Source organism: Macrotis lagotis, chromosome X (genome assembly GCF_037893015.1).
Source record: "Macrotis lagotis isolate mMagLag1 chromosome X, bilby.v1.9.chrom.fasta, whole genome shotgun sequence".
NCBI lineage: Eukaryota > Metazoa > Chordata > Mammalia > Peramelemorphia > Peramelidae > Macrotis > Macrotis lagotis.
The window spans coordinates 194,410,087-194,434,758 of NC_133666.1; the positions used below are offsets into that span (position 1 = coordinate 194,410,087).

At 33.7% G+C, this 24,672-nt stretch overlaps 2 protein-coding genes across 10 annotated transcripts in view; one reads left to right on the plus strand and one right to left on the minus strand.

The window, feature by feature from the left end:
- Nucleotides 1-24,672, plus strand: part of PAM (peptidylglycine alpha-amidating monooxygenase) — a 478,021-nt gene that overhangs the window by 123,511 nt on the left and 329,838 nt on the right. The gene's annotated exons all lie outside the window — the stretch shown is intronic.
- The window catches only part of LOC141498932 (uncharacterized), a 48,456-nt gene continuing 35,191 nt past the window's right edge, over nucleotides 11,408-24,672 (minus strand). Inside the window, exon 2 of the mRNA XM_074201964.1 lies at nucleotides 11,408-12,130. Within this exon, the coding sequence (XP_074058065.1) occupies nucleotides 11,408-12,130 (723 nt within the window). The remainder of the gene's footprint in view (nucleotides 12,131-24,672) is intronic.

Below are 24,672 nucleotides of genomic sequence, written 5' to 3' on the forward strand. Positions count from 1 at the left end.
ATATGTATCACTTGTTGGCAGATTGACAACCATTGCCTTTGAAAACAATAAAAGGTAGTGAAAATTCTTTCTATGCCATTGTTCTTTAATTACTGGCTAAGTGCTATAGTCCTAAATGTGATGCCATCATTTTAAGGAAACAGTCTGTTTGCTTTGTACATTTATTTTTAACGTTAGAAAGAGGAAAAATATCAGCAACACAAGTACTTAACTTTCTTTGTTGAAATTCCTACCTACATAATAAGTGATTCCTTTGTATCTACAGGGAGTAATGGTTTAATTACAAATAACATGTAGTATTGAAGGAATGTAGGAAGATGACCCTAAGTAGTAATAAATTGCTTTTTTAGTTTTCCTATTTTAAAATTATTTGCATGCAAAAAATTGAAAATTCTAAAGTTGTCATCAACATTATCATTTGAAATTTTTGGAAGGGACAATTTACTATTTCTAAAGTTGGACTTTAATTTGCATTTTTTGAATTGTTTTATTTTATCCTTGAATTAAAAAAGAAATAGTTGCTTCTGAACTTACTTCTTTCCCATCATTGACAAATTTACTTATTTAAAAAGAAACAAAAAAGGAAACAATTAAGTTTCAGTATCTACTTCAAGCCTTAACTTACTAGGACAGAGACTTAATTAATCACATTTATCTTTATTTGCATTACTTCTCTTTACATTTTCTGTTTCGGCTAACCCGGCCTACTCACTATTCCATAAATCCAGTATTCTCTCCTCAATTTCTCTGCACAAATTATTTCATCTTTTTATGCTTGACTTCTCATTTCCATAGACAGTTTCTTAAGGACTTAAATCAAGTGCCATCTCTTATTAGTTGCTTCAGACACTTAACTAGCAATGTGACCCTGGGCAATTCTCTTAACCATTGTTTTCTTCTTATAAAATGGAAATATTAATTGCACCTACTTTCCAGGGTTGCTATAAGGATCAAATGAGATAAAAATTATAAAAAGTTTAAGACAGCGCCAGGCCTATAAAAATGTTAATAATTATTATTATCATTAATATGAATAATTATTTAGCATACTTTTGTTTTAGATATTGTATTTCTTTTCTTCAAGTAGATTATAATTATTTTTATGGTAGGAATCATATCTTATATATTATTGTGCTCCTTTTAGTACCTAACAGAAAATTTTATTGAGTAAGTGAATTAATTAATGCAATTTGCTTTTAGCAACTAAATTTAAAACTAGTTCATTTCATATTCTGTGAGTAGTTTCATTTACACACACTTACTTCCCAATCAAACCCTAACTTAAGAATAGTGTCATGCTGAAAATTGCAAGGTGTTTTCTATACATTATCTTTTTTCTTAATTTGACAATAACCCTGAGAGATGAATATTACAAATATTTTTATATCCATTTTTCAAATAAGGAAACAGACTCAGAGGTTAAATGATTTGCCTTTGGTCAAATAGGTAGTAAATATCAGGATCAAGCTTTTTGCTGGATTGAGATCCATAATTCTTGTTTCTGTATACCATGTTGTCTTGTATACATACACTAAGACACTGTTTACAAACTTTACTTCTTTTATTATATTTCTATTTTTATTGTAATTAATTGCTGTATTTTTCATAAGGTATTTGCATTTGCTGTGCTCTCAATAATTTAATAGATAGTTTATTACTGCAAAAGGACTTGTAAACATCATTGGGGTGGTGCTGGTAACTAAGAATATGGAGACTGATTTCTGCAGTGTTTTCCATTTCCTGTAATAGAGCTGTTGATAGAACACAGACGTATACAATCAGTAGTACAGAAAAAAGTGGGGCTAGGAGATGAGATGACAAAGCAATTGGACAAATACTTAAATCTTTGGAATTTAGAAAATACAGTTATGTGAATGAGCAAATCATCCAGGGAGTGTTAAACACCAAAAAATTTATCGAAATTCATATTATTTTTATCTTTTTTATCTTTCCAGTTTCTATATTTCCATTTTCGCTTCCTTTCCCTGTCTACCTATGTTCTGGAGCAGATGCTGCTTAATAAACACTGCTCCCAGAGCAGTGCTGACATCAGTGATGTGATGATTCATAAAGAAAAATGTTTTGGCCCAGCAGAATGTTGCATATATTAAATATTTTGTAAAGCAGAGCCCTTCATTTTCATTTTAACCTATTAACATGCATGTTATTTTCAAAAGCATAAGACTGGGCTTTTAGTGGGAGCTTAGGAAGATATATATTTCTACCATTCGTGTTTTATAGTTTTAAGCTCTCATGTTCCCTTTACTTAAGTTTTACTCAAAACTTCAGTAATATATCCTGAATGGTATACCCTATTCTTTCTGTTGTGAAACTGTAGTTTCAGATGCCATAATATTTGCATTGATGGAAACCTTTGAATCCATCTAGTTGAGTTATCCCATATGGAAATTCTTAAAATACTTGCTTGTGTTCTTCTGGTGGTAGGGTAGCCCAATTTAGTTTAAGAAAATCCTAAATTTTAGAAAATTTCTCCTTATTCTAAATTCTAAATTTCTTGTAACTTTGACCCAGTAGTTCTTGATCTACCATTTAGAACAACTTGGAATAAGTCTAATCTCTTCTAGCCAATAATACTTTGGATATAATAGTCTGTCTCGCCTAATTCTTTTGTCAGTAAGTCATTTAGCATTTATTAAGCTCTTAGCTAGGCTCTAGGGATGGAAAGAAAAGCTAACAAAAAAAACTGTCCCTGCTCTCAAGGAACTCAGTCTAATAAGGAATATAATAAATAAAATATTTACAAAACAAACTTGGGAATAGTTTCAGAAGGAAACTGTTTTCTTTTCAAGAAAGCCTGGGAAAGACTTTTTACGAAAGATGGGACTTTGACTGAGACTTGATGGAAGCCAGGGAAGCCAGAAGGCAGAGATGAGGATGGAGAGAATTTCAGACATAGCGATAGTCAATGTAAACATTGTGTATAGGATCATGTAAGAACAGCAAGGAGGCCGGTTTCCCTGTATTGCAGAGTACTTAGAGGTTAGTAAGGTTTAAGGAGAGTGGAAAGGAAGTAGTCAGATTATGATGGACTTTAAGAGTCAAACAGGATTATATATTGGATCCTGTAGATAATAGAGAACCACTGGAATTTACTAGGGGAAGTCACATAGTCAGAGTTGAGCCTTAGAAAATTCAGTTGATAACTGAGTGGAGAAAGGGCTACAGTCCATCTCCTCACTCTGGAGCAAAAATTTGAGAGGGTGACTAACCAATCTACAGCAACAGTTCAGCTTTAGGGGCAGCTAAATGGTGCAGCGGATAGAGCAGTAGCCCTGGCATCAGGAGGACCATGCTCAAACACTTGATGCTTCCTAGCTGTGTATCCTTGGCCCAGTTACTTAACTGTATTGCACCCTCTCAACAAAAACCAACCCAACCAAAAAAAAAAAACAGTCTAAGTTTTAGGGGGTGAGAATCTATATGAGCATGGTAGCAATAACAGAAGAAAGAAGTGGTGATATATGAAATATATTAAGGTAGAAACAACAGTATTGACAGTTGATTGAATGTAGAGGTTTAGAGTGAGAAGATGAATATAACATGTAGGTTGTAAATCTAGATGGCTGGGAGGATAATGGTACCTAGCCTAGACAATAATAGGATAAAAAAGAGGGTAAAGTTTGTGGGGGATAGATACTGAATTTAGTTTTGGACATGTTGAATTTAAGATTCTACAGACACTGAATTCAAAAAAATCTAAATAGTCAGTTGAAGATGTGAAAATGTCGATCAAGACATTGAGATAATTGAAATCATGAGAGCTGATGAGATCGTTAGGTGAAATAGTTTAGAAGAGAAGAAGGTCCAGAACCTTTTCCTTTGGGGAAAATCCCTAGTTATCAAGTATGACTAGCATTGGAGTCAGAGGAAGGAGTAATGTGATTGATTAGAAGAGACAGGAGAGAGAAGTGTCACAAAAATCTAGAGAGAAGAAAGTATCAAGGAGCTGAGGATGCTCAACAGTGTCACAGTCTGGAGATAAGACAAGAAAGAAGAGGATTGGGGAAAGGCTGTTCAATTTGGCAATTAATAGAGCATTAGTAATTATGGAGATAGCACTTTTGGTTGAAACTTCAACTATCCCTACTTGTTTAAGCTGTTAGCCAAAGGATAATTTGTCCTTATCAACCTGGTCTTTTTCTTCCATATACATTTGTCAATGTTCTTAAAATATCTGCCTAGTACTGAACACGCTAACTTAGATGTGTAATAGGGCAGAATATGATGGGAAGATTTTTTTCCTTTTGTTTTGTACAATAGGGAGGAAAATGGTATGATAAAAAAAGATGTGTAGGCTAGTTATCACAGATCATACTTCTATTTTATTTATTTTTTAGGTTTTTGCAAGGCAAATGGGGTTAAGTGGCTTGCCCAAGGCCACACAGCTAGGTAATTGTTAAATGTCTGAGGCCAGATTGGAACTCAGATACTCTTGACTCCAGGGCTGGTGCTCTATCCACTGTGCCACCTAGCTGCCCCCAACAGATCATACTTTTAGTACCAGTTCAACTTTCATAGATCTATTTTCCATGGACATAAAATAGAGGTAATAATACTATTTTCTCAATTGCACATTATTTTTGGAAGAACGGAATTAGGTATAAGGTATGAAACTACTCTAAAATCCCTCTATGTAAATTTCAATATCTTTATAACCAATATATAAACATGATTAATGAGGGATGTTTCTTTTTTCTCACTTCCTCCCATCCCTGCTCCATCCTGCCCTGGCCTATCAATTTGGTGAAGTTCTCAATCAACTTAAAGAGCATAAGCATTTGTAGGCAACTGAGAAACAGGTCCTGTTGAGGGTGTAGATGATATGTCCATTGGTGCCTTATTTAAAGAACACAAAGTCTCCTGATTGGTTTTCACAGAGTGGATTGCCTTAAAAATGATTGGGTCATGCGACCTTGTCAAGAGGGCAACTCTTGTTAGAGACACAATCTTCTTAGTACACCATAAAAGTGAGCTAATAGAACATATCAGCCCTATTCTCTTTTTCTTATGTCTTGTCTCTAGAGTTGTGAAAAAGGGGAAAAGATAAAGTTTTCTTCCCCCACTTCCTGTAATAAATTATTTGTGGAAGGAAGTCTTGAAATCATTAATTAATAATAATGATAATCATGCATTTTATGGTTTATCTTTTATTATACTTCATCACAGCAAACTTTATAGATGTTATTACTATCCCCTCCTTTTACAGATGAGAATACTGGCATTTCCAGAGTGACTTTACCCTTGATTACCCAACTTTAAGTGGATAAAGCAGGATTTAAACTCAGGCCTTCTGAGTCCATATCCAGCATATTATTCACTATTCATGCAACTTGAGAAGGGAGTATCTAAGAGAGGACTTCCTCAGTGCAAGAAATGGTCATAGCTAGGGTACATGACAGAAGCAGTTCTATCTGTGCTCCTATGGCTTAAGTGGGGAGCTCAGGAATAGGGTTTCTGATCCTCAAACTCATGTTTAATGGAGGGAGAGTGCTGAGTTTGTAGGTGTTTAATTCTGAAATCTGTTCTGCAAGCCACCAGGCAAAGAAGGTCTCACAGGGAGTATCAGCTTTAGTGTATTGCCTGCTATTGCTTCAAGTTTGACAGTTCTCAAATTCGAATGTTTAGGCATGAGATGTAAAGAAAGAAAGCAAAAGATCACTTCCCATGGATCTTGAATAACATCTAGGCTTGGAGAAAGAACATGTAACTCCAGGAGGAAATGAGGGACAAAAGCCATGTCATGGTAGTCCTAGAAACCTCAATTTTACTACCGCCTAATACTAGGACAGTGCGGGAAGGGAACTGTTTATTTAACAGCCACCAAAATATATTCACTATTTGAAAGGAGGTGATGTCTAAACCATAAAATGATACCAGACTTCAAGGGTGGGAGAATGGGGAGAGAACTGTTCAGCATTCTGTAAGAAACATGGAATCACTAGAACATTAGAAGATTGTCCCAGTGACAATTCAAGTTCAGTTACCTTTAAAAGGAAGTTTATGATGACCCATTGACTGCTTTATACTTTTACTTTATCTGCGTTTGAGTTCATCTGAATCTTTTAAGTGTGTGTTCTGTATATGTTCATTGCTCCCAGTAGTGCCTAGCACATACTATGTACTTAATAAATTGACTTAAGTTTTTTACTTCCTCTGAATGTTTTCTGTCTTTTACATTTTTTGTGAAGTGGGAAAAAAAGTTGTCCCATGCTTAATTTGCATTGATTACCTTGAAAGTTAATGTTGAAATTTTTGGTTGAATTAAACTGAATCCAATATACATTTTTATGGGTTGGACAGGATAATATTAACAATCTAGTGCTTCTCCCAAAGCCCTGTAGTGTACTTGAAGTGATTTACTTGGTAGCTTCAAATCCCAATCACTAAGACATAAACAAGAGAAGAAAAGAAAAGTTGGGTAACTAATCTGAGAGTGTACCTGTGCCCAGAAAAAGATGGATAGATACAGAGGCAGAAATAGAGACTTCTTCAATTGACCTCTTAGAGAGACTTCAAAATGTGGGTTGGTGTGACAGTGAACTAGAAGTAATGAAAAAAAAGAGATATCCATATCACATAGCAAAGATATAATACTTTAAATGTCTTTTCACTAATTCTAGACTCATCAGGTCATGTATAACAATTTGGATTAAATCTCTTGATCCTCTGATTTGTATCCTCCAAGCCTGTTTCTTAACTACCCTCAAGGGATTAGAAGTAAAAATGCTGTGTTCTACATTCTAAGTTTTATTCTAGAACTAATGATTTTTGATGATGTTGCCGACTTTTATGTAGAGACCAATTCAAAGGGAAAAATCCCTGCACTGTAATAATAGAAAACCATTTCCTTTGACTAACATAGAATTACTGACACATCACTTTTATAAGACCTACCGTTCTGGGGAAATGGGAAGCAAAGTTCTAGTATTAGACTTCCATTCCAAATACTTAGAAGGTAAAAGATTAATAGATATTTATGCTGTTATGAATCTCTTGCTAGGCATTCTCATTTTCATGCAGTTTGTTTTTAAGTAAACTGGTCAATATAGCCATTTCAGGTATATTTATATTTGGATTAACCTTTTTATTATACTGTGAGCATAGAATAATAAAGTATAAGGGTAAAGATGCGATCTTTTATAGCCAGAAACATTGAAGTTACTATGGTGGTTGAGGGCCCCCATGAGAATAATACAATTTGTAAATTGTTGTGATTCCCTAATATTCCTTCTCTCTGAGAAAAGAACCAGTAGGATCTGTCTTTGGTACATTTTGTGCCTCTGGCTGCATTTGCTTAATAGCTTCATTATCTGTGAATGACTAAAATGCCAAAGTGGTAATACCATAGGGATAGCCTACGATAGGTCTATGGATTTAGACTCAAAGGAAGCTGAGATGAGGTCAAAAGAGACTAGCATGTGACAAATCTCTGTCCTCAACTCTTTTCTCTCACCATTGTTGTTCACTTAGTGAACTCATCTACTACTGTAAGTTTTTTATTATCTCTATGCAGATGATTCTATCTTGCCAGAGTCTCTTCTGAACTGCAAACTTGTATCTCTAACAACATATCAAGGACTCAAACCTCAGATACCATAGCTATGCCAAATGCCAAATGGTCAAAGAATTACACAAAGGCAATTTACAGCTGAGGAAATCAAAGCAATCCATAGTAATATGAAAAATTGCTCCAAATGATTACTTATTAGAGAAATGAAAATTACAGCATCTCTGAGGTACCACCTCACATCTCTCAGACTGGCCAATGTGACCAGAAAGGACAAAAATCAGTGTTGAAAGGGATGCGGGACATCTGGAACACTAATACATTGTTGGTGGAGCTGTGAACTCATCCAATCTTTCTGGAGAGCAATTTGGAATTATGCCCAAAGGGCAACAAAAATGTGCATACCCTTTGATCCAGCAATACCACTATTGGGTCTATACCCTGAAGAAATGATGATGAAAAAGGGTGAAAATATCACTTGCACAAAAAGTATTCATAGCAGCTCTGTTTGTGGTGGCAAAGAATTGGAAATGAAGTGAATGTCCTTCAATTGGGGAATGGCTTAACAAACTGTGATATATATATATCACAGTTTGTTAAGCCATATATATCATGGAACACTATTGTTCTATTAGAAACTAGGAGGGATGAGAATTCAGGGAAGCCTGGAAGCATTTGCATGAACTGATGTTGAGTGAGATGAGAAGAACCAGAAAAACATTGTACACCCTAACAGCAACGTGGGGATGATGATCAACCTTGATGGACTTGTTCATTCTGTCAGTGGAACAACCAGGGAGAATTTTGGGATATCTGCAATGGAGAATACCATCTGTATCCAGAGAAAGAATTGTGGAGTTTGAACAAAGACCAAAGACTATTACTTTCAAATTTTTAAAAAAGCCATTATGTTATTATGTAATTGTGCTATCTCATACTTTATTTGTCTTCCTTAAGGATATGATTTCTCTGTCATCACATTCAACTGAGATCAATGTATACAATGGAAACAATGTAAAGATGAACAGAATACCTTCTGTGGGGGTTGCGGGGGAGGGAAGCAAGAATTGGGAAAAATTATAAAACTCAGATAAAATCATTCTAAAAAAATGAAGTAACCTTCAAATAGCAAAAAAAAATAAATTATGTCAAATGCATCATATCAGAAAGAGACTCATCTTCTGTTCCTCCAGAGCCAGTATTGAGAATCTGACTTCCCTAATTCACAAATTCAGAGTTACTTTCTACTCCTCACTTTCCCTCCACACAGTCTCTCACTTGTCAGCTCTTGTTATTTGTATCTACACAAAATCACCAGCATCCATTCTTTTCTCATTGTTTACAAAGATTACCTTAGTTCATACTGGACTTTTGCAGTGGTTTCTTCATCTGTCCTAACTCTTTTTTTTTAACCATTTAAAACACATTTTATTCTTTGCAAAATAATTCATTAGACATTATCCCAATAGGAAATACAAAATTTCCAGTTTGGCATTTGAATATTGTGAGATTAGCAATTATTATAGAATAATTTTGATATTCAAATTTTAATAGTTGTCCAAAAATCCTACTAAATCAATATTTTATTTTACAGACTATGTAATTAAAACACTAAATAATTATGAATCCATTATTTTAAATATTCTAAAATTTTATATATTTTATAGTGTTTCTTTCCAAAATTATTTCAGTGTCAGGTTAATTTTTGTGAGTAGTTTAGGATTGGAAGGTATTCACATTAAATAGGATATCATAAGACTCATAAAAATAATACAGAGAAAAAACAATTCATAACTTCTTATAGTATTCCAGAAGTCAAAATAGGATATTTCTTCCTTATTCATTGTATTAAAAATAGATTTCCATTTGCAGCAGGGAAGAACTCTTCCAGAGCAAAACTTTTTTTCTACCCTCCCATTTCTTTAACTAATTATTTAGAGTATTTCAACTATAGGCACTATGGCATGTAATGCACTATGCATATAATGCATAGCTGACTGTGATGTCAAATTAATACTGTGTGTGTAACCCTGGGCAAGTCAATTAGTCAATCAACAAACATTTATTAAGTATCTACTATGTGTGAAGTCATTTAACCTATTATTGCTCTAGTCATCTCCAAAGAAAGTGCCAACCTACATTGATAAAGCTTTTTTTTATCTGAAAGTTCCCTATATCAATCTTAAGTCCAGTTTCTATGAGTATTACTGCGGCACCTTAGCCTTAGCATTGGCCTAACAATCTAGCCTGCAATCTTCTTTTTCAGGCTTTCAAAAATCTCTGAAGGAAAAAGTCAAAATAGTACATTTGTTTCTTCCTTTTTTGTTTTTTTATCATAAGTATCATCTTTTTTATAATGTTATATGCTCTCCCAGATATATTAAAATACAAGTGAAATCTCCTTAATCTTTATCTTCCTTGTTTTATTCTTTTTTTATTTTTATTTTTTTTTAGGTTTTTGCAAGGCAAATGGGGTTACGTGGCTTTCCCAAGGCCACACAGCTAGGCAATCACTAAGTGTCTGAGGTCGGATTTGAACTCAGGCACTCCTGACTCCAGGGCCGGTGCTATATCCACTGCGCCACCTAGCCAGCCCCCTTGTTTTATTCTTAAAAGAAAAATACTAATAAAATGTCTAAAGAAATTTATTTTTTTAATAATAGTTACTTCAGGGAGTTTAACTGAAAAAAGGAAGGAGATATAGGATGATAGCTCCAAGTGATATTTTAAAATATTGGATACATCATGTTGTTGACAATATGTTGCCATAAATCATGTTCTGGCACTTTGCCAGCATTGCTGGAGCATTGCTGGTGCATTATGGTATCTCACTGTTATGGGAGGTACCTATCCTTAAAGCCAAAGATTCCCACAGCATACAGACTATGACCAGAAGTTCTGTTTCCTATTAAATCAGGCCATGGGATGATAATTTTTCTGGAAAAGAAAGTGAGGATGCCTTTGCATGATGTTCTCCTCCCTGTAATTAGTATATTGTGTATGTTACATCATTTGATGTCATGGTCTTGTTCAATTATGAAGAACAGCAGTCATAATTTTGTTGATCTTAATGGAATCATTTACCATCATTTGAATCTATTTTATTTATTAGGTATGCATAAGTCTGCTGTACAATTATGATGGTTCCCATCTAATTAAGCAATATTTTTAATTTCAGACTGTACAAAATTTTAATAATTTCCTTATTTATTTTATAAAACTGAAAATGAAACAGATCTTTGAAGAATTCTATCTGATATGAACAACACAAAACAAGAGATATGAAAACAAAATCAAAAGAGAAATTATTATAATCTATTTTAGAAATGCTATATTTTCAGAGAATAGGAGACTATAGAAAAAGTTTAACAAAAGTGATTTCTCTGGAACTTCTAAAAATTAATTTTAAAGAGTAGAGTACCTAAATCATTCTATAATTAGTGCTAAGCATAAATGTCTGATATACTATAGTCTCTTACTAAATGTTTATTAACTATGATTCTGACAATTACCCTTTTAGTGGCCTTTTAAAAAAATTTTAGAATATTTAAAATAATGGATTCATAATTATTTAGTGTTTTAATTACATAGTCTGTAAAATAAAATATTGATTTAGTAGGATTTTTGGACAACTATTAAAATTTGAATATCAAAATTATTCTATAATAATTGCTAATCTCAGAATATTCAAATGCCAAACTGGAAATTTTGTATTTCCTATTGGGATAATGTCTAATGAATTATTTTGCAAAGAATAAAATGTGTTTTAAATGGTTAAAAAAATAATCCTAGTAGAAGATTTCTAGGTCTCTAACCTAGATGGTTTAAATATCCTCATTCTCAAATATATGAACAAATGTTTGAATTCATTATGAAAATCTATTTTAAAAACTGATTATAGCATGGAAGTACAGCTCTAAAATTCCAGACATGACTATTTTTCACAGCACATTGTTCACTTACTCTCTTCTGTTCTTTTACATACTCCATCAGTTCATTTCTTGTTCTTCTCACAGCTTCTTCCACAGCCCTTTTACTTCGTTTCTGTTCCTCTGCCATTGCTATCTTGAGTGTTTCCTGACTTATTTTTCTTTGTTCTTTTAAAGCTTCTTGGATTGCCAGGGATACATTTTCTTGATGTTTATCATGCTCAATTTTCCATATTTCTCTCTCTTTAGCATGAACTTGTTCCAAGCTTTTTCTTTCTTCTTCTACTACTTTGAAAATAGTATCCTTCATTGTCTCTTTTTCAATATTTGCTGCAGTTGCTAATGCATCTCTACTTCTTTGCACTTCTTCTGCCAAACACTTTTCCAATATTTCCTTCTGATCTTGAGATTGTTGAGTCAAAGCTTCTTTTAGTTTTTCTGTAAGTTGTTCTTTCTCTGCATCAAGCATATCCGGAAGTCTCTGATGCTGAGCATTAAGCAACTCTTCACATTTTCGAGCTTGTTTTTCAATGGCATAGATATACTGTTTTTCAATAGCTTGTTCTTGCTGCTTAACTGTAGTCTGTAGTAATGCCTTATATTCTTCTGTAATAATGCTCAAAGTTTCATGCCCAGCTTTCCTCATATTTTCCAGTTGGTGTTTATGTTTTTCCTGAAGCATTTTATATTTATCCTTTAGAAAAACTTCTTCATCTTCTTTTTCTTTTAAGAAGTCTTTTTCTAGAACTCTATGCTTTTCCATCAATGTTTCTAAATCCTTTTTAATTCCCTGTTTTTCTTCTTCAGATGCTTTAAGTTTAACCTCTAAGCATGCAAGTTTTTGTCAAAGTTTCATGTTTAACTCAATAGTTTTTTGATCCTCAGCAATATCATCCACAATTGAAATTGTTTCATTGATATTTTCATCAGTTAAACACAATGGAAAAAATGAAGAATCAGTAGTATATGTTGATTGCTGAATCTGATCTTTAGAAACTGCTTGACTTACAGTACTATTGCTGGTTTGTGAAACAACAACTGCATTATCCTGTGATGAAATGATGGAGTTAGAAGAGATAGGATGTGTTGAAGACAAAGATTGCTCCAGAAGACTCTTCATGACTTTATGGACCATTTTGTCTATGAGTTTTTCTTGGCAAAGGTGCTGGAGTCATTTGTCATTTCCTCCTCCAGTGAATTAAGGTAAACTGAAGTTAAGTGACTTGTTCAAGGTCACACAATCAGGAAATGTCTTTTTGCCTCATACATACATACACATTCAAATACAAGCATACACATACACCCATACAAAGAGACAGAATCTTTGGCTAAAAGATAGAATGTTGTATTCCTAATTTAGCTCACAAAACTTACATAGAGAAGATGTATATGTGTATATAAACATATGTTGTCTCCCTTGATGGAATGTAATCTCAAAAAAGTTAGTTTCATTTTTGGTTTTGTATCCATAGAGCCTAGCACAGTTCTTGGAAAATGCTTATTGTTGAAAATATTTAAGGCATCTATGTATATATGTTTACTGCTCCCTTAGGAAATGTTAGGACATGATTATCCACTGGTTCAACTTTAGCCTCTAGTTCTTGGTTGAAATTAAATCCAGATTACAAGGGATGTATTGCTTCCTAAATATTTTGACAGATAAATTATCAACAAAATAAATGGAATTTCCAACAAGTTGTAACTTTAGTCACAAGTATGAATCCTTCTTAGCCATGCCCAAACCCTGCAACCTTCACTTGAGACTTTCTCCTCATTCTCTTTTTACCTGATCCTGGACTCTGCTCCCTGGGACTCTCGGCTCTGATAGGAGAATTTTCAACTAATCTTTTATTTAATATGACTTCCCAACCATAGCTCTGTATACATGCCTTAACCTGCTTCTCATTTATGTATCTTCCCCTATTCTAATGTAAGCTGCTTGAAGTTATAAATTTGGTAGGTCTTGATTGCTTATATCTTTATCTCAAACCCTCAGCATAGTGACTCTCACATAGTACATAATAAATGATTTTTAATCAATTAATTAATCATGTCTTCATAAGTTTTGTGATCTATATTATGAAAATCTTATTGATGTTCTCTATTTTGGTCATAGGTTTTATAGTATCTGCCCAAAGTGTTATCATTTATTTTTATCCTTATATCTTTACCTATATACTCTCTATTATGAATTTTCATGTTTAGTGCAATTCTTCTGTTCCTTATATGATTTGATTCCAGCCCACCAAGTCTAAAAGACATTAATAAGGGAATATTCACTTTTGATGTAAAATATTAAGTCTTTGTTCATTACCCAAACTGTGTATATTTTTATCCGAGTATATAAAAATTATATCTGAACTTCTTTCCAGTTAATTTCTTCTGTAATTTAAAAGACAATTTCTCTATTGTCAATGTATGATTTTTTTCATCAATGTATCATTTTTCTTTCTGTAATGTACATAATATAACTATTATCTTCTATAGTATTCAGCTTAAATGTTTTGGGGTTCCCCCCCCCGGGATTTTTTTCTCTCCACTTTCACTGCTAGCAAAGGCATATCTAAATGACTTATTCTTTGACCTTGCCAAGGAAGACAAAAATAAAATAAAATAAAAGCTTCTTAACTGCTAATGTCTGTAATGCAAAGTTCATTAAATAGTAATTCTTAGCAGAAAACTAGGAAGAAATTTTGCATCATGTTTCTCCAACAAAGGTCTCATTTGTCAAATGTGTAGAGAACTGAGTCAAAATGTTAAGAATAAAAATCATTCCCTAATTGATATCAAAGGATATCAACAGGCAGTTTTCAAGTAAAAAAATCAAAACTGCCTATAATTATATTTATAAAAGTGCTCTAAATTACTATTGATTAGAAAAATGCAAGTTAAAACAACAACCTCACATCTAACAGATTAGTTAATATGACAGATAAGGAAAATGACAAATATTGGAGGAAATGAAGGAAAATTCAAATACTAAGGCACTAATGGAGTTGTGAATGGATCTGACAATTCTGGAGAGTAATTTGGAACTGTGCTCATAGAACTACAAATCTATGCATACTTGTTGATCCAGCAACACCACTTCTAGGTCTGTATCCCAAAGAGGTCAAATGAAAAGTAAAACAACCTATATGTACAAAAATATTTATAATGCCTGTTTTTGTACTGGAAAAATGCAAATCAATTGGGGATTGACTGAATAAATTGTGGTATATGATTGTGATAGAATACTATTTTGCCAAAAGAACTGATGAATACAATGCTTTCAGAAAAACCTGGAAAGACTTAGATGAATTGATACAAAGTGAAGTGAACAGAAGCAGGAAAATATTTTACACAATAATAGCAATACTGTTTGCTGATCAACTGTCAATGACTTAGTATTCTCAACAGTGCAGTAATCTAAGGCAAAATCAAAAGACTAATGGTGAAAAATGCTATCCACCTTTAGAGAAGAATTGATGGAGACTGAATGCACACCAGAGTCTATAAAAAAAAAAAACTTCGTGTGTGTGTGTGTATGTGTGTGTGTGCATGTGTGTATTTTTACCACATGACTAATATGGAAACGTGTTTTGAAAGACTGCACCTGTATAACATATCAAATTACCTGCTCAAGGAGGAGATAGAGAGGGAGGGAGAGAATTTGGAACTCATTTTAAAAAAATTTTAATTAATTTATACCACATCCTCTTTTCAAGTGTCCTCTATATTATCTATATCTATAGAAATATAATTTTCACAATTTTTATAATATAAAGCAAAATCATTTCACAAAATCCCTCTAAGGACACTCCTTCTAATTATATTTAACACTTATGATCTAAAGTATGAGCTAAAGTATCATCACTTTCATGATCAATCTATATCCATATCATTTCTCTAAGTATGCTTCTTTTAACTATCCTAAGAGAAATACAACACTCGAGATTTACAAGTATTGTCTTCCCTAGTAGGTATATATATGGTTTCATGTTCTTGACTACTATTTTATCCCCTTTATGTTGACCTTTTTATGTATTTCTTGAGCCTTATATTTAAAGATCAAATTTTCTGTTCAGTTTTGGTTTTTTAAACAGATAATTTTGAGAGTCCTCTACACAGAAAATCCATCTTTTCACCTGAAGGAATATGTTGAATTTTTTGTAATCCAAGTCCTCTGCCTTCTGAAATATCATATTCTAGACTTTTTGATCCTTTATTGTTGAAGGTGATAAGTCCTGAAGTAATCCTGGCTGTAGTTCTTTGGTATTTAAATTTTTTCTTTTTGGCTGTTTGCGGTATTTTTTTTTCTTTTGCTGAGGGTTCTGAAATTCAGCTATAATATTTCTTGGAGTTTTTATTCTGGTATCTCTGGAGGTAGTCAGTGGTTCTTTCAAGCACTATTTTGTCTTCCAATTCTAAGATATTTGACAGTTTTTCATGATCATTTCCTGAAAGATATTTTCCAGGCTCTTTTGTTGATAGAGGTTTTCAGGTAGATCAATATTTTGTAAATTATCTCTTCTGGAACTATTTTCCAGGTTGATCATTTTTTTTTTCTAAGAAGTAATTTACATTTTCTTTTTTTTTAGCCTTTTGGTTTTGTTTGATGGAATCTTGGTGTCTCATAGAATCATTAGTTTCCATTTGTCCAATTCTCATTTGGGGGGTTATCTTTTCTTCAGTTAGCTTTTGTGTTTCTTTTTCCAGGTGGTTAATTTTACTTTTTCTTTTCTAGTTGAATAATTTTACTTTTTGATGGATTAATTCTTTTTTCAGTTGATTATTTTTGCTTTTAAAGGGGATGATTTCTTGACTCTCATTCCTTTTCACCATGTTTTTCTTCTTCTGTTCTTTATTTTTAAAATCCTTTTTTGAGCTCTTCCAAGAAGCCTTTTTGGATTAGAGATCAATTCATAAACTTTTCTGAGGCTTCACATGTAGGCATTTTGTCACTGCTTTCCTCTTTTGAGATGTTTTTTTTTTCTCATCCTTCTAAGAATAATAGATTTTAATGGTTTGTGGGGTTTTTTTTGATTATTTTGATTGTTGAATTCTCTTCCTGGGACTCAGGGAGTATATCTCCAAGTTTTTTTGTGTTGGGATTAGGATCTGGTCCTTGGTTTATTGCTAGCCATGATGTTGCCTATATAGAGGTTTGTTCTCTCCTTCATGCTAAGGCATTGTCTATGCAGTGTTTTGTTCCTTATGTTAAGGTAACCCATCTGTTATAGCAGCATTCCCAGGGCTCAAACTTTGTCTTCTGAGCTGGAAATTGTAACCCTCACTGCTTATCTGATGCAACTCTGGCTTGCTGATTCTTAACCTAAGCTGCTTTGTGGCTAAGAGCCTCCCTCTGACTTTCTAGTTCTTCTGCCTTCATCGGACTATATTTCCCTTTTATTCAGGAGAGGCAGATCTCTACTGAAGTTTCTCCATGATATCTTGAATCAAGAACTTGTTTGTTTTGTGAGATCTATAGCTTTAAAGTCTGTGTAGAGAATTCGTTTCAAATTGTTTTGAAAAAGCTCTAGGAGCTTCCTAGCTTCACACTACCATCATGTATGTCTCTTCTAGAATTCATTTTTTTAAATGAATGTTAAAAAATTTTGCATGTAATTTGAACAAAAATAAAATATTTTAAAAAGAACAGCCATTCATCAACTACTTTCTGGTTAGATAACTCATTCACATCACCTTCATTATTATTTGTTCTTTCTCTTTTGTTTTTTCCCTGGGATATAGTGATGTCAGTCCCATGGTACATTTCGAAACAGGAAAGTACCTGAGAATAATGACTTGGAGCTATAATAACCATCTTAGTTTATTCTTCCCAAACCATAATGTTATATCTGAAACTATCTCTGAATTCCTACCTTCTAATGACCTGTTAATCAACTTTATCTCATTTTCCCCTAACTCTCAAATACCTACAAAGACTTCACTAAAATAATTTTTCAGTTTAAGAAGAAAAATGACCAAAGGTGTGTGTGTGGGGGGGAATGGAATTATAGATTTCAATTACCTTTTCCATTGATTTCTGTGTTATTCTGGATGCATCATTGCTTTTCAGGAAATGGGGCTGAAGTAGGAAAGAATGTTAAAATTTCAAAGGTTAACATTGAAAATGATGCCAAAACTGAGTTCAAATCAAAAAGAGATTCAAATAATCCTCTTCTTCCCAGTTTTAAAGTAAAAAATAAAGTATAAGGGGGGGGGTAGGTGAAGGTATTGGGAGCTAATGTACAACTAAACTAAGAAACAAAATGGGTTGATAACGTTAAACTTAAAAACATAATTTGCCATCATGTCACACCAGAAAGCAGTGGAGAAGTAAATACTGGGCATGAGTGTCCACAAAAATTTGCAAATAAAGAATTTCACAGGAGAAACCTTATAAGTGATATAATCAGTTATATATATATAATCAATGACATAATCATTTAGAAAAACAGATGAATTGGTCATATCCTGATAGCAAGGGATTTTCAACCAAGGGTCTTTATGCTGTTGTGTTATTTACAAAATATCAGGAGAGCTAGATTTAAATCATCAGCAGTTGGATGCATGCTCCCCCCCCATTCCTCAATCCCTACACCAGGTTTCCAGGAGGGCATGTACAAGAGTCACCTAGGGCAGGAGGGCATGAAAGGTTTCTAATCTGTATCTTCAGAAAGGGAAGTATCTTACTATATTCTATTGTAATTAAATTGAAAATATTTTTTCAGTTGAACCATTATATTTTAAGTAAACTTTAGTGGTGACTTCAAAATTATGCAAGCTGTGAAATTTAGGCAATGAAGGTCACTAATAAATTTATAATAAAACAAAAATGTTTAACTTCTTATATTGGATTATGTTAAGAGAAATTGATATTCAGTCTTTCCTTTAAAAAGATAACTAATATTTATAAAGCTGAAATATCATTTTACTTGGGATTATAATTGCAGTATTATAGAATCTGTATAACTGTCATGACTTTTAATTGTATTTATATATTATGAATAATCTGTTTTTATGATTCAAAAGTAATCATGGAAAAATATGAAATCAAGTTTAGGCATTAAAGCATGTACTTTTGCACAGAAACTTTGGAATGTACTTAAAACTTATGAACTTAAAATTTATCAAATTGGAAATGATTAGTATTTATTAAGAATTCATTTAGGAAGAATTTCTTTATGTATCTTTAACATAAATGAAAATGAACATACTCCAGAAAGTTTTTATGACAAAACTTATTCCTTTTAGTCAGATATAAGTTAACTTGAGTGATGCTGATATCAGAACAATTTTTCAAATAAATAACTGTTTTTAGTTTTTACCATTCCTTCCTTGACCTTTTTGAGTTTATGAATATTGTCATACAAGTTATATGTATACATATATAATTTCAATTTTTGACATTATAGTGAGCAAACCAGCCAAAGAATATTTACTTTGCGTTGTATCTCAATAAAATTGACTTAGCTGAAAGTAAAATTGTTTTCATTAATTATTTAAGGCAAACTATTACAATAAACTTTATCTGCTATAATTGCTGGCTTATTACATTTCCTATTCTTCCAACTAAAATTTTTCTTATTTGATTATGGTAATACTATTCTGCCCTTGGAGTAAAATTCTGTCATTCTTATTGAAGGAAGCAAATTATAATATAAGCATACAATACCTGAATTATTTCTTTCAGTCATGACTGATTCTTTGTGATCACCATGAGCAACATCCATGGGGTTTTCTTGACAAAGATAAAGAAAGGAATGGTAAAAAATCAAAACAGTTGTTTATTTGAAAAACTGTTTTGACATTAGCATCAATCAAGTTAACTTATATGAAAGTATTCCCAACTATTTCCCTCAATGCCCTCTAAGAAAAGGTACTGAATCTGACCTGTGAACTCTCTTGAAAGGAAAGAACTGTAAAACCTTGACTACTTATATGCTATTGTATGGCAGAGTAAGATTATATTTCTTTTTTAATGTATTGTTTTATAACAGTAAAGTGTATTGACATTCGTGATATTATATTATTATATTATATTATATTATATTATATTATATTATATTATTATAATAAAAAGCCCCTGAAAGTTCTCTTAGAGCAAAATAAAACAATTAAGCCAATACTTCAGACTTGCTACAGTCTATATCTGTAGCACCACCCCCACCTCTAATTTTTTTTTTGCATTTTTAAATCTCTTTTATGAGTTTTATATCTCTCACCTACTGCCTCTGGGGGGAAAAAGGGAAAGTGAAGCAAATTTATTCTTAGAAATATGCGCAATAAAGCTAAATGAATTCCCTCACTGGCTAAACACACAATTGACACATTTTCTAGCTACTCACACCAGTCTCTGTCTGTCTCTCTCTGTCTCTCTGTGTCTTCCTGTGTCTCTCTGTGTCTGTGTCTTTCTGTGTCTGTCTGTCTGTCTCCTTCATTTCTCTGAAATCAGTCTTTCTACTGATCATAGATCAATTTTCAAAATGTTTTGTTTTTACAATGTTATTATGTAAATTGTTCTGGTTTTATTAATTTAATTCTTAGTTTATCAAAATTTTTATTTTTTTTTTCTTTTATACTGTTGAGAATAAATATGGTTATTTATTTACTATCACATCTTTATTTGGTCATATCCAAAGGATATATTGTCAGTTTAGGAATAAAAAAATGCTATCTAAAATATAAAAGTGAGTAGTTTTTCCTCACATGCCATTAACATTCTTCCATTTGAGAAAGACAACTCAGTGATACAGTGAATAGAGCATTGATTCTGGAGTCAGGATGATCTGAGTTCAATTGCTGCCTCAAACACTTAATAATTACCTAGCTATGTGACCTTGGGCAAGTCACTTAACCCCATTGCCTTTCAAAAACCAAGTAAAATGAAATAAAAAAGGCAAGTAATGCATATGGTAGTCAGTCAATAAACATTTGTTAAGAAAATATTCAGTTCTAGACAAACAACTACAGTGCAAAGCTGAAGAGGCAAAAGACAGACCCTACATTCAAGGAGTTCACAATCTTTGATGAAGACAACAACAGTGGGGAGAGACTTACCAACAAACTTTTGAAATAGTTCAGGAATAAGTAGAAGAGGACCTGCACCAAAATGATAGCTGTCTCAGAGGAGAAAAATAGGACCATGCAAGAAATATGTAGGTGGACTGAAAGACAATGAGAAGTTGAAGATGACACCTAGGTTGTAAACTTAAGGGACTGGGAAGATGATCTTAACCTCCACAGTAATAAGGAAGATGAGAAGAAATAATTTAAGGGGAAAAGTGAGTTCAGTTTTGAATATGTCCAGGTTAAGGTGTCTACTGGACATCCAGTTTGAGTTGCCTGATATTATTGTTGAGTCATTTTGGTTGTGTCCAAATGGGTTTCTTTGGCAAAGATATTGGAGTGGTTTGCCATTTCCTTCTACTGCTCATTTTAGAGATGAGGAATTGAGGCAAACAACATTAAGTAACTTGCTCAGGGTCACACAGCTAATAGCTAGTAAGTGTCTAAAGGCCAGGTTTCAATCCAGGTCTTCCCAACCCTAGAACTAGGGCTCTATTCATTGCACCACCTAACTGACCTGAGATATCTGATGGACAGTATGAAAAAGATTGGATGTCAGAAGAGAGATAAGGGTAGGTAGGCAGATTTGAGAATCATCAATCTAGAAATGGTAATTAAATCCATGAAAACTGAGGTGATGACCAAGTGAAGTAGTAGAAAGGGAGAAGAGAAGAGGAACCAGGAAAGAACCCTGGAGAACATCTTTGATTAGAGGGTATGATCTAGAAGACAAACCAACAAAGGAAACTGAGAATGAGCAAACAAATAAGTAAGAGGAGAACCAAGAAAGAAGTTATCTCATAAAATTCTAGGAAGAAGAGAGTGTGAAGGAAGATAGGATGATCAGCAGTGTCATAGGCTGAATTGCTATCAGGAACATGAGGAATGAGAAAAGGTCATTCATTGCATATGGCAGTTAAGAGATCTTTGATAATTTTGGAGGGAGAATTTCAGTGGAATAAATTGGTAGCTGAATTGAAAGGGATTAAAATAGAATGAGAGCAGAGAAGGTAGAGGTTCCTATTCCAAACCACTTTTTTGAAGGGTTTAACTATAGAGAGAAGAAGAGATATAGGTCAATATTTAGTGGAGATGTAAAGGCTTTTTGAGAATGGGAAAGAGACATGTTTTAGGTGGTAGGAAATAAGACAGTAGACAGCATGAGATTGAAAATAAGAAATAGAGTGGGAATGAGGGAGTAATTTCTAGGAGGAGACAGAAATAAATGAGATCACTTAAGCAGGTAGAAGAGGTTATCCTGTTAAGGGGTAAGGCCATCTCATCATGTGAAACAGAGTTCAGGAGGAGACAGGGATGTAAGACTTATAAGTGATATGAAATTAGGAAGAGAAGATGGAGCTAACAATACATAAACTCAATTTTTTTTCTGTAAAATATGAGGCAAGGATCTCAGCTAAGAGAGTGGGGGAGGGAAAAACAAAAAGTTTTGAGAAGGGATGAAAAAGTTTGGAAGAGCAACTGTGGAGAGTGGGATAGTGAGTTGAGGGAAATATAATAGGATTACCTAGCAGCAGGGTCCCCTAAGGTTGTGTAACATAAATTTATCATGGATCCAGTCAGAATGGTTATTCTTCCATCTTCCTTTAGCAGCATGTGTGTAGGAGCAAAAATAGCAGATGGTGGGAGTGATCTAATGCTGAGGCTTGGCAGGCCTCAATCAATGAATAGGGAACAGGGACTCAAGAAGAATTGAAGCTGGGTATTCAATATAAATGTATTTAGTTGAATTTGTTCACAAAGGGATCAAGATGGAGAAAAGAGGAGAAAGTAGCTAGCATGGCCTGGGAGAGAAGTAAAGGGTTAAGGGCTTGGATGTTACAATGTGGATGAAAAGGAGGGATTGGTAAGGGAAGACTGAAAGCTGGAAAATCAATAAAGTATATATTAATTCATATATATTCATGCTTACTGCATTTTCAAAACACTTTTCATAATACCTGAAGGAACCAATTGGATGGTAGTTTAATGGACATTTTTTTGATAGATGAATGAATGAAAAAACCTTGAATAAATGTTTACCATATACCATACAGTGCCATAACATTGGGAATTAAAATACAAAGAGAAGTCGTTTTTACTCTAAATGAATTTGTGTTCTAATAGGAGAAATATAACATAGAGGGGAATGGTGCCTCAGGATCCTAGAGATTCATAGGACAACTCATTGATATATTCTTTCCAAAGATAATAGTAGTGTTGCTTTGATTACTATTTGCAGAGTGATATGTGAAAAGTAAGGGGGGGAAGAGTGTGGGAGAAAGAGATGTGGCAATATGGAAAGTAGAGAGCCTGGAATTGGGGTTTGGGGTCAGGTAGCTCTCTTTGCCTCTTGCCAACTAATTTGGCATGGCCCCAGAATGGGAATCTCAGAAGAAATAAGGAGGCATGGAGAGAAGTACAGTTAAGAATCTGAGAGCTGGATCACAGTGAGTTGTCACCAGTGAAGACATTAAAGTACTGTAGTGCCTCATCTGTGCTGCGCTCTAGCTCACATTCACAGTTTGGTCTAAGAAGATGGTTAACTCAGGTTCAACTCTGCAAGTCTACATTTCTAAAACTTCTCATGAGGTTGCAATACTATGATCTCTTTAAGAATTTGCTTGAAAGCACCTTTACCCTAATGCAAAAGCACTCATTGGAATGGTTTAGTAAGAAGCAAGTATCTCCCTCATAAATATGGGGCACATTCTGCTACAAATTTTCATATGGGTTTCAAGGAGGGACACACACTTCTAATAACTCAGGGGCACTGATGACCTTTTTTTAGTGTGCTGATAATTGCTTTTTTATGGAGTTTGACATCCCTGTCAGATGAGTCATTCAACTAGGTAACCTAAGCTTGCTCTTATGTTACATCAAGACATCATGGCTTAGTTTTAAGCTTTGCATCAGAGAATTCTGGTCTAGGTCACTGCTATACATTTTTGGGAAGCATTAGTACACATATTATAGGTATAACAGATGCTTAGTCACATTCTCGTCCATCTCCAGTTTCATTCTTTCCTTAGGGCTATTCTGCTTATTTATTTTATTGAATGCATTTATGTCCCTAGTTAGAATCTTGAATTGTCAAAGTTGGAAGGAATCTTAGAAGTCTTATTTCCACTCATTTTTATATGGAATAACTGAATCCAGATAAAAGTAGTGATTTATTGAAATCTCATACTTGAATCTCAAAGTTGTTCTGTGACAGAACTGGTCTAGCTCTGACTGAACAAAGAGGCAATTATTAAAGAGAATGTAGTTGTATATTTGACTGTCATTTATTCTTGGTCCTTAATTACTCCACAAAGACTTTGTTGGTTTTGATTCATTGACAGGGAATTGGTCCATTGAGAATAGAGTTCAAAACTCCTTAATAGAATTGTAACTTCTAATCTACCTAGTTCTTTGAGGACTATGGTAGACTAAGATTTGGTCTAAACTCCTCAGAGTTGGTGCTGAGAGTTATGCTTCCTGGTTCCCTAACCCTGAGGACTTGTATCAGGTTTACAAACCTTAGTAAATGCATACTTCAAAATCTATAAGGGTATTCCAAAGTTGAGATCATCTACAGGTACATGCAAATAAGTGAGTGGAAACAAGTACAAAAAAAAAGTTACTTTGAAGAAGAACAGAAGTCACAGAGTCATGAAGCAATACTCATGAATATAAGTAATGAGGTAAGTCCATTAAGATCTACCTCAGTGAATCTAGCATTTGGTACTTTTGGGGGGGGGGTATTCATAAGATGTTCAGTTGAATTCTTTACATAGATATGTCCAAAGCTGAACTCGCTTTCCCTCTCTAAATCCTCTACTATTCTAACCTTCCTTATTACTGTAGAGGGTCGTATCAATCATCTTCCAAGTCCCTCAGACTCACAACCTAGGTGTCATCTTCAATTCCTCACTGTCTTCCAGACAATTTGCCCATCTCTTGTATAGGCTCTTTTTCTCCTCTGAGACTGCCACCATTCTGGTGCAGGCGCTCTTCTCCTCATTCCTGGTAAATCTCTTCCCACTCTTGCCTTCCTCAACAGACTGTGAGCTCCTTGAAGGTAGGGGTTGTCTTTTGCTTCTTCAGTTTAGCACAGTAGCTATTGTGTGGAAGAAAAGATTTGCTTAATAAATGTTTATTGACTGATTGCCATGCACATTT